The sequence below is a fragment of the Syzygium oleosum genome, unplaced genomic scaffold, assembly GCF_021117445.2.
Source record: "Syzygium oleosum isolate NSW1041296 unplaced genomic scaffold, Sole_v2.1 Sole_v2.03, whole genome shotgun sequence".
Lineage (NCBI taxonomy): Eukaryota > Viridiplantae > Streptophyta > Magnoliopsida > Myrtales > Myrtaceae > Syzygium > Syzygium oleosum.
This window is the reverse complement of record NW_026607487.1, coordinates 1,383,634-1,395,224: the sequence shown is the minus strand read 5'-3', so window position 1 is coordinate 1,395,224 and position 11,591 is coordinate 1,383,634. Positions and strand designations below refer to the sequence as shown.

The 11,591-nt window shown below is 39.1% G+C and overlaps 1 protein-coding gene across 1 annotated transcript; it reads right to left on the bottom strand.

The window, feature by feature from the left end:
- Positions 1 to 1,016: 1,016 nt before the first annotated feature.
- Positions 1,017 to 3,517, bottom strand: LOC115693689 (RNA pseudouridine synthase 1). Its single transcript, XM_030620737.2, has 2 exons — positions 3,094 to 3,517; positions 1,017 to 2,149 (listed from the first exon to the last, which is right to left on the bottom strand). The coding sequence occupies exons 1-2, from the start codon at positions 3,452 to 3,454 to the stop codon at positions 1,440 to 1,442; spliced, it is 1,071 nt and encodes a 356-aa protein (XP_030476597.2). The 5' UTR covers positions 3,455 to 3,517; the 3' UTR covers positions 1,017 to 1,439.
- Positions 3,518 to 11,591: the final 8,074 nt, after the last annotated feature.

The following is an 11,591-nucleotide window of genomic DNA, read 5'->3' as shown; positions in this document are numbered from 1 at the left end:
CGTCACAAGGCCTGGCTGACTTGAATTTCATCCTCTAAAAAGTAGTTTGTTTTGCTTGTTTTACAAGGAGATCTCTCACGTAACAAACGAAAGAGTCAAAAGCCTCCTTGAATGAAGAAGAAAAAGTTAGGCATGTCTACAACTTCATTAATTCAATTGACCAGTTTCCTAAAGGCACATCAAGATCTGAAGTTGCTAGTGCAACGTAATTGCACGAAACTTCTTGCAAGCCGGCTCTACTTTGGCCTGTCCATAAGTTCCATTTAATGAAAAGAAGCTGGTAAGGAGGTAATCACATCCAGAAACAGACAGAAGACAGCATTGCAGCCTCAGACCAATGAGCACCTCAAAGAGTTCATTCTTATCCAAGAAGCGCCATTGATGGAGACATGCTGGACAGCGAAATCTCGACAGCCATGCCCATCCTTAAGATTCCTAGCTTGAAAGCCGTGTGTTTTCGAGGCCTCTCAAATTTACAAGAACAAGCAAATTCATGCACTAAATCAAACATATAGCCAGTAAAAGACCTATGATCATTGGTGACCTACGAGAAATATTTCTTGGCAAATTTCTAATGAGCCCGTGATGAGCAATTCACACGCTGAGCACACAGGCAAATCAGTCATCTTTTCTTCATCCACCAAGAATTAACCAAAGAATTAACATAACGAATGCGTCACGGATCCATTATGCAAGAGAACGACAAGAAACGTTTTAAAGTTGGCATCTGGCAGTCAAATCAGCACCCAAAAGATCTACCGAAGCATCAGACAATAGGCAAAAACGAACAATAATGGATGCTACAGCATTACAAATATATGGTTAGCATGGACCACACATCTAGAGAGGAAATTAAGTCTTGGCCCCATCAGGTTCTAGAGTAGAGATTGAAAATGATACTCCGTCAAGACAGCGATGCAAAATAAATATCTCTAGTCACCGTATCAAAATCATCATCCTCCAATCAAAAAACGTACAGATTCATAGCATCACCTTCTCTATGCAAAAATATGCCGTTCGCATCAATCTTTCTCAGATAAAGGAAGGATAATGAAGGTGCACAAGGTACACTTACCAACAGCTTTACAAGGTCTCTTTCACTTCACATTTAATGAATCATATAAGAGGATCCTAACCTTTCATTATGGTGAAATTGACCCCAACTAGAATGGAGATTGTCCCAAATATACTTGCCGTTTCTCCTCCATATAAACAAAGATAATGGACATATTTCATGTTTTGCACATTTATAACCTGAGCGGCAAGAACAGTGTTCCTAGAACTATATCGAGATTAAACTTCCGACAAACAGGCAAATGGAGAGGAATAACCTCAGATGAGCGGATGGGTGTAATCAGTTGCTCAATTCTTTGCTTCGGATAACATACCTTTGCAGGTGCAATTAATAAAAAAACTAGTCGGTTTTTCTTCTTAAGAAATCATCCAATATGAATTTCATTTGAAGAAAAAGTAGGTGGGATCTCATTAGGGCAGCACTCAGCAGCCCATGCAGGTAAAGGTGCCCGAAACATCAGGGGCACGCCAGTTACCGGATGCTCAAAGGACAAGCTCTCGGCATGAAGAGTGTGGTAGTCATATATTTGCCCTTCCCACTCATACACACCCTCGTATTTCACATCACCTCTTATGGGAATCCCAAGATACTGGCAATGCAAGCGTATTTGATGCGTCCTACCACTCCGAGGATATGCTCTCACAAAAACTACATCTTTCGTTCCATTATCCCTGATAGAAGATTTCTCTTCAACTACTATGATATTTTCGTTATCTTTTCCCTGCTTAACTGGGTGCTTGGACTTCAATTGGCCATTTACAGTCAATACCTCAAATGATGTTTTCATGTCCCTGACCACAGACCCACCTGGCAGTGTCCGTCCCACGTCTGCTGTTGCGTAGACTCTCCAAGCTCCAAACTTTGACCGACCATGGCCTGATTGAATGCTTATTGTTTCCCACTTTGGCGCTAATCCAACACAGAGAGCTATGTACGTTTTTCTCACCTTATGCTCAGTAAACGCCTTCACAAGCCTAGAAGCTACCTTATGCGATTTGGTTATTAACATAATACCACTTGTGTCCCGGTCAAGTCGATTAGCAAGGTGGAGCTCAGGCACAGCTTCAGTGCACCCTAATACAAGAACACTGCAACCAGTCAATATTGGATTCTGTGCACTCATTTGATCGAATTCACGAAGCAATTGTCAAGGAATTCAGACATAACTTGTTCTAGTATTGACAATGTAGGTGCATAATAAGTATTCAAACTATGAGAAATAAAGATAAACTCGATCTCCATCTTAACCGCATCTACCAATTATGTAGGTCAAGCACACATCATGCAACGATAACCATTTCAGAGAACTTAAATGACAGAGCTAAGCTGCACAGCCAGACAGGAATCGAGGAGTAATCATTTTCTACGACAAGAACATCCTTGAAATGAGAACGACGCGGATTGGATCAGCCTCAAAATCTGCTCCAATTATCTATTTAAAAATTGCCAGAACTGAATAAAAATCAGCTAAAGCCATGAACCGGATTCAAATTTAGCCTTCTACTAAGGCTAATCAACGTAGGACAAAGTGACATCACTATGATCTAGAGCTGCAAATTCACTCGAGCATCACCACACCTGAAACAGCAACACCACACCTGAAACAGCAACAATTCATATGCTTCGGAGTAGGGAATTCTCTAATCCCATTCAGAACATCCACATCAAATTATAGCAGAATTAAGCCTAAGAAAATGCATTGCCACTATCTTCCCAAATAAAGCATCAAAAATCATATGAACTGCTCCAATATCATCAAACTGAACTCAAGTAAAAATTACAAATTTCCCCGTTTCGCATTCCCTTTTCCCTAAACCAAAGCACGGAATCGAACTTCAACTTCGCATGACGAATTTTCCAACTACACATCGCGTAACTCGCATTCGACATCTATGAATCGGCAGAGCAAGTAGAATTTCAACCACAGCGCGATGCAAAAACAGCAAGCAGCTTCCCGCACGAACACGAGACAGGATGCGAATTTCTCAAACGCAATCGCCCATCGAGAACCTAACTACCTGAATCGACGGAATCGCCGAGGACGAGGCGAGGAGCAGAGGCCAGGACGCTCTCGCAGTAGACCCCCGGCGGCTTGTCCACGGCGAGGAGCCACTCGTCCTCGTACACCACGTGGTTCCTCGAGAGCGAGAAGGCGCTCGATCTGGAGGAAGCGGACATGGCTCGGTCCAGCTCCACCTGCTTCGATAAGGGCGGCAGCGGAGGGGAGAGCGGCACGGGGTAGCTGATCGGAGATCCGGAGGCATCCGGGGGAACTGGATGCGGCGGCGGCATGGCGGCGGCGCGGCGGAGGCGCGGCGAGAGGTCGGAGAAGAAGGGTTTGGCGGTGGCAGCGGTGGGGATGGAGAGACTAAAACGCATCGTTTTGGGCTTTCATCGGTGTATATGCGATGCCTTTTTAGCTGGACGCGGAAAAATGAAATGTCATCCTTTTTTTTTTTTATTTGGTATGATATTTTCTTTTTATTTTTATATATATATATTTATAAAGTAAACTACATTGAATAGTAATCAGTTAAAACTTTCAAAAAGTGCAATCGAATCCTAAAACTTGTCACGAAAGTGCAATCGAGTTCTATAACTTTTAAAAGATGCAATCAAATTTTAAGACTTATTGCGAAAGTGCAATCGGGTCCTAATATTTTCAAAATGTGCAATTAATGAAAGTGCAATCAAGTCCTAAGATTTGTCACGAAAGTACAATCAAGTCTTATAACTTTTAAAAGATGCAATCAAACTTTAAGACTTGTCCCGAAAGTGCAATCGAATCCTAACACTTTCAAAAGGTGCAACCAACGGAAGAACATAATTGTACCAATTTGATAAGTTTTAGGACTTGATTGCACGGAAGGACTTAATTGTACCAATTTGATAAGTTTTAAGATTTGATTGCACTTTTTGAAAGTTTTAGAACTTCATTACACTGTCGTGATAAGTTTTATAACTTAATTGTACATTTTGAAAATTTTAGGACTTTTAGTGCACATATACACCTTTTCTTTTTCTTTTTCTCTTTTTTCATATAAATGGCATTGGGTCCTTTTTTTTTATGGTCGCAACATCGAGTCCTTCAAATGAGCGGTCCATGCCACAACCCGAGTTGACAAAAAATTATATGCATATGGTGGTGCGTGAGCGGGCCGCGGGACGTATATGCACGAGTAAGCGCATTGAACGGGCTAAACTTGAACGGGGAAAGAGTAAGTAAGATACTAAGTACATTCTCTTGAAATTTGAGGCCGATTCATGGGTCAGGATTAGACAAAATGTGTTCAAGGGAGGGGATTGACTTGTATTAAGAAGCATATTGGAGATATATATCTAGGGGTTAATACCGCAAAAACTTCAAATTATTCTCATTGTGACACAAATACTCTAAACTTGCTCATTATGACATAAATACCCTAAACCTAGCCCCGAACTTAAATATACTTGGGATGGATCGAAAGATGGGGTTTATATGTCACACATGTATAAGTTTGTATTTTTTATGAAACAAAAAAAAAAAAATCAGGCCGAAATTCTCAAGTAAAATTTGGAAAGCAACAAGGCATAATCTATGCAAATTTTGGCCACATGGGGAATGAGAGAGATATCCTAATTTTCTAGCACAAAGAAGTCATAACTTACTTGATCTGAAATAGGAAACTAGGAGACTAATTACTTATCTCAAGAGAGCTCTAAACCTATAACTATTTAGGCATCTTATCCAGTCCAAAACAGAGGATACACAGAAACAATACACACAAAAAGAACACAATTCATGGCTCTGGTCTGCGGTTTCCTTCTTGACGTACTCACGGCCTCGCTCCCCCCGACGTTCTCCAAGGTGTCCCGACGATCCTCCAACCTTCAGCAGCCTTTAGGACGACCCTGAGGCCCCTCCGAAGCCGTGCTTGCCGGTCGCCTTCGTCCGTGCATCTCCAACCGCCGCCCAGTCCTCACCGACGTTCCGAAGGCAGTCCTTCTAATCTCCGGCAGCTCCGATATGCCCCCGAGAAGACTCCAACACGTCCTGCAGCTTCTTGGTGTCATCCTCAATCACCGCTCTGCCGTGATCCGTCGTCAACCAAGCCCGAGCACCACTTACCTTCAAATCCTCCTTCTTCTCTTCGTGTGCCAGCTAGGAGTGAGCATGGTCCGGGTGAGCGGTTCACACCCCGGAACCGTGGACCGCCCGGTAAGGATCAGTTCCAAAAAAATTGGAACCGAGAAACGCCTGTCGGTTCCATGGTCCCACCCGAGAACCGGACCGCCGATCCGGTCCGATTCTCAGGTGGGTCCATGGAACCAATCCCACCAAGTTTTTATGGACAAATAAAAAAATGGACTGGTCTAATTTATACCCGTTGCTGAGTTGTGTTCACCACATGCTACTTTGATTTACCTTAATGCACATGTGTAATGTATCTTCAGTGTACACAGATTACCCCTACTTTGGCATTTGATTTCACTAGTCTGATACAGAAGTCATGCACTTCTATCGAAAATGGTCTGATACAGAACTGCCCTCTACAACTTTCCAAGATTCTACACAACCTGCCCAAGCCTCAAGAGTCAAGAGGCTCTCATTTAAGCTAACAAATTGAATGAACCTAAAACCCTTAGAAACAATGACAACAAGATTTGCCACAAAGTTCAATTACACATCACAACAAGATTGGTCACAAAGTTCACAACTTCACAAGCTTCACATCAAATACATCCGTAACCTATATTATATATCACACGTGGAAGTTTGCCACAAGTTCACAATAGTCAGCAAGCAAACAAAACAACGACTCTCCTATTTTCTTTTTTTCTTTTTTTTGGTAAGATTTTTTTACTTAAAGATTAAAAAATATACATATATATTATTATATTACCGGTCCGGTCCAGGTGGGCCGGTGGGCTAGTGGGCGGTTCCACACCGAGAACCGGGAATCGAACCGGTTCCGGTCCGGTTCCAGGCAGTCCCGGGCGGTCCGAGCGGATCCCGGTTCTTTTGTACACCCCTAGTGCTAGCAGTCCCTTGAAGCTTCGCCACTGTTCCCTTGGTCCTGAATCATTTTCTGGGGTTTCTTGATTAGTCCTAATTAAGATAAGTTTAATAAATACATGAATAATGGGTTATATTTAATATTTTTAAGTCATGATTTAGTGCATACTATATAGTTACCTAATTTTAGGTTGATTTAATTTCCCTCACATTATACCCTATATTAAACATGACATAAATTGGGGCATAAGACCTTTGAGCCTAAAAGTTAGACCCCAATTAGAATACTAGGTTAATACTACGAAAAACCTCAAATTGGTATATCTGTGACAAATTTATCCCAAACTAATTTTTTAATCATGAAAAACTCTAAACTGATACACTTGTGACAAATTTACCCCAAACTAATTTTTTGATCACTACAAACCCCAAACTGATACATTTGTGACAAACCCTAAGCCGTCATGTTGTGCGCCGAAAGTCCCACCCTCAGTTCTAGATCGAGTATTGTGTCACTACTCGGTGCCGGAGATCCGAGCCTCAGTTCTAGATCGAGTGTTATTCGCTCCGTCGCAACGACAATGACGGCTGTGGGTAGCCGTAATCTGGTTCCCAAAGGCACAAAACAGATAGGTAAGTTCACCCCTTTCGTGTTTTTTTGTCCCTTTTAGTTCGATATAAAAGCATGGAAAGTGAACGAAAGCATCATGCATGTGGTAAACAGAGTTGTAATGCGGTAGAATCTAATGTAATCTCGTACTATATGCTATACGACATGTATTTAATTCTATGTTAATTATTTAAAGTTCGACTATCTTACCAATAGGTCAATCGACTCAGATTAAATAATCTAAACATGATGTCACTATTAAATTGAAGTACATCGTTTTTATAAATATATATGTGAAATTACTACTAAATTAATACTCTCCCTTGAAAATTGCTTTTCAAATATTGAGACATCCAAAGTTTTGTTGTTCATCCAAGTATATATATATATTCGTTCATCTTAAGAAATTGAATTAAATGCCTATGCTACAAAAAAAAGGGATGTAATGCAAAAAACAAAATAGAATGTAATAATGATATTTGCTTTTAAAAAAGGATGCTTACTACTTCACTTTTTCTGTATCATGCATAGTCTTTTTAAAATGAACATAAATATATTTGGGATCACAATTTTTATACAAAAAGAAAACACGATTTGAATACGGTCTGAATTTATTGAGAAACCTGAATTTGAATTGAACACGATAAAGACCAATGCGGTTAATTTAAAATTCACATGAGTTTGACCATCTTTCACAAATTTTCCGAAAAATGGACTAATTGTCGTCATGTTGAAATGTTTTGATTAAGAAATGAAATGACATGAATAGTCAAGACTAATTTAACAAAATGAGATGATTTGCCACCCCATTTCATCCTTATAATTATAGAAATTTGATATTTTTTTTTCTTTAGGCTGTTTCCATTTTTTCAATCGTGGAAATTATTGTCTATTTTGATCCCACTCGGTGTAATTTGCTTGCCTGCAACCAAATCCTCCCAATAATATGTCTCTTTATGTTGCTTTTTTCCTTGAATCTCACATAGTGAGATTTGAGGAAATCAACCAAGTGAGAGCTTTTAACTTTAATTTCTCCAAGAAACCAGATAAACGAGTTAAGCAATTTCCTTTAGAAATTTTTGGCCCATGTAGTATATAAGGCTCAATGACAAAATGCTGGAAGCGAGATGAATCGATTACTGTTCAGCATTCAGTTCTATTAAATTAGTCTACGTAGACAAGAAATATGGTGGAAAGGCATACATTTTTTCTTTGCAGCTTTCCTCAAACCTAATCTCCTTAAGGATAAACTACCTTTGAATCGACGGTTTTATTGAGAAGTGACTTGATGAGCCGAAGCAATAATGCTCAGGTAGTATATCCAAATATGGAACATTGTTTAGACTATAACTAGAATTTTTGGTTATCTTAAGAGAACTAAAAATTTAGGCTTGTTCTATAATAATTATCCAGTTAATTATAGAAAATACACCGATTAAATTTGGACCCTAAACAAGTGTTAAAATTGCATAAATATTCCACTATAGATTATGGGTTTTCACTCTAGGTGGAAGCGAGCTTAGAATTCATCATGTAAATTGAGCTCGGACAAACGAACATGTATAACTCACTCAACTATGGAGTCAGAATTTGTTGCTTTAGCGGCAATTGGGAGAGGCTAAGTGGATTAGGAATTTGTTGTTGGATATCAAATTATGGCCTAGTCCTATGCCTCCTATTTCTATCCATTGTGATAGTCAGGCTACTTTGGCAAGAGCTTATAGTAGTACCTATAATGGGAAGTCTAGACATATTAGCCTAAGGCATTATTTTGTGAGACAATTGATTAAAGATGGTACCATAACAATTGTCTACGTGAGGTCAAGTAATAATTTGGCGATCCTTTGACAAAGGCATTACCAAGAGATATGGTAAAAATGACCTCACAAGAAATGGGGCTGAAAACCCTTTAATTAAAATCACTAATAACGGTAACCCAACCTTTTTCTAGAACATCACTAGTTAGAAGGTTTAATGGGTAAGAACAAGTTGGCCTGAATGTGATTGTTTGATACCGACGTAGCCTAATATGAGAAGTTAGTATCGTCTCACTGCAATTAGCGAGTAATCGCAACAGAGCCGACAACCCTGCTACAATAGACTGAGACGACGACACTTTTTCGTCTCCTCACTGATCCGTAGCTGGTTACCATGAGTCCTCCATCACCAAGAAGCCGACTTATCCAAGTCGAGAGCTGAAAGCCGTGAGTCCAAGAGGTGGGTTTTGTCGCTTTATTCATCACATCTTGGTAACCAGTCAGCAATATTCAGTCAAAGGAAGCCATAGCCGTGACTCCAAGAGAGAATTCCGAAAAAGAAAAGACAACCAAAAGGGAAGTTGCAATTGAAGACTTCGGTTGGAGCAAGCAATGTCAACATCCACAAATCCGTGAACCCATACCAACACTGCAATACTGGCGAAATAGCAGGTTTCCTCGGCGATTGTTTTTTGGTTCTTTTTGCAGGTTCTTTTGGTCGTAGCACTCCCCCATCGAGCCATAACCACCGTGAGCCACCACCGCGGCTAGCCGTGTTGGTCATCGTCGGTCATCAGCGCTGCACCGCTGCCCGGAGAGACGCCCGCCGCGCCGCTGTCCCCGCGTGTCACCGCGCGCGAGTCGCCGCCACTCCCGACATCGCGCCACCGCTGCCGACGCACCGCCGTTCACCATCCCGATCCGCAATCCCGATTTTTGCAAATTCAAATTAGGAAAGAAATCTCCAAATCAGGTAATTATCTTATCCCGATTTGATTTGAATATTTTGTTGCCTAATTTGTGCTTATTGATATCTAATTTTGCATATTCAAGTAATAAGCATATTTCAATTAGGATTTATTTTTTTTTTTTGAAATCTTGGATATCTATCTTATCAAATTTGGATAGAATTTAGAATTTTCAAAATCCTTTGAATATATCCAAGATATTTGAGATATCTAAATTTTTCAAGATGTGAACGATTAGGAAAATTTCCTAATCCGCAACCTTTAATCTATCTATCGGCTTTAGATAGAGTTATTTCCATAATGCGGGTATTTGAATTTTAGGATCGATCGTCGGCTTGATCGAAACTTAATTAAAGATTTATGTTATTTTTACTTGATTTTAATTTCGAATTTCGATAAAAAATACCAAAAATATTACTCTAGAATAGGTTAATTTCTTTAGTTTAAAATTGCATGTTTAGATAATTGGCATTTTAAATTCCGAATTTCATTAAAGAAAAAATACAAAAAAATATACCCGTCATTAGAAATAGGTCACGTCGTCACATGACATATAGTTTGCATGTTAGCATTGCATTAATCGCAAATCAATTTTTGCACGTCATTACACATAGTGAGATTTGAGGAAATCAACCAAGTGAGAGCTTTTAACTTTAATTTCTCCAAGAAACCAGATAAACGAGTAAAGCAATTTCCTTGAGAAATTTTTGGCCCATGCAGTATATAAGGCTCAATGACAAAATGCTGGAAGCGAGATGAATCGATTACTGTTCCGCATTCAGTTCTATTAAATTAGTCTAAGTAGACAAGAAATATGGTGGAAAGGCATACATTTTTTCTTTGCAGCTTTCCTCAAACCTAATCTCCTTAAGGATAAACTACCTTTGAATCGACGGTTTTATTGAGAAGTGACTTGATGAGCCGAAGCAATAATGCTCAGGTAGTATATTCCCTTTTAGCTTGTTTACGACTACCCGCGAGGCATTCGACGTGACTCCTTGAGAACAATGAGGCCAACACTTGATTGGGAGAAACCGGACATGACTCTAGCTAACTCTAACTCACTTCGGAGAGCGGCATGGGGGTGATTAATCTACCAAAATGATGGATAATTAGGCATTCTTAACATATCAAAAGATTCATAATATTGTAAAACCAAGTTTAAACAGAATTAAGTTTTCTCTAGTTCACCGCTTAAGTTTTCTCTAGTCCAATCCAGCATTATAGAAAATTCACCTAATTTTGTTGCCTTCAATGTCTAGGCGACAGGACTTAAGGAAAAGGTGATAGAGCAAACACAACAAATATTTCGCAACGAAAGAATTTTATCGCCTTTGCTTAAGGCGAAAAAATTTGGACCAAAGGCAACAAATCCCCTATTTATTACTTCATTTATGAATTTCATAATAATTGAGAACTTGTAACTTGCTATCCTCTCAACTAGCAAGTAAAGAATTGCTTCTATAGAAAGGATGATTAATTCGTATCAACAAGAGAGTTAAATTCATTACCAGAATCCATATTGTATATTTATACATGAAAGAAAGAGGTCGATCTCTTTCCTTCTCTTGTGATACAATCCTTTTTCACCTCGGTCCACAAGGAGAAAATGCAGGATTTGTGCCAAAAGCGATATTTTGTCGCTTAGCCCATTTTTTATTTTGTATTGCTCGGTGATTTTTGTATATGTGATGAATTCTCTTTTCCACAACATCTTTTAGAATTTTGGATTTTTAGTTATATTATCATGTAAAATTTTCGAAATAGACTGACTTAACTCATAATTTTGTCAAAAGCACAAAATATTGGCATATCACTTTCTCCTCATACATACATGGCTCGAAGCATATGGAAATATCCAAACTCCAATTGGATAAAAAATAAATAATGAAAAGAACAGTGCTCGAAGATAAATAAGGAAATTTATTTTGAAACTTTATAATCTCTGTCTGACCAAAAAGAAAAAAAAACGATTAGAATATCTAAACTTTGATGTGTAGCACGTGATGTATATATTGCATGCGTTGGATATTCGTGCACTAAAAATTGATACATATGCAAGGTGACTCTTGTAGTCCCCGTGATCTCCATAATGAAGCATGATCAAGAACTTTTGTTTCCTTAGTTATTATTGTTATTGGCGTATCTTTATTTATGATATATAATGCAAAAGTTGGACATGTTC

Excerpts from the sequence above, each read along its gene's own strand:
- LOC115693689 (XM_030620737.2), bottom strand. The coding sequence starts at position 3,454 with ATGCGTTTTAGTCTCTCCATCCCCACCGCTGCCACCGCCAAACCCTTC. Across the intron at positions 2,150-3,093 it reads CGGCGATTCCGTCGATTCAG|GGTGCACTGAAGCTGTGCCT; the intron begins GTAGTTAGGTTC and ends TTCTTGTATTAG.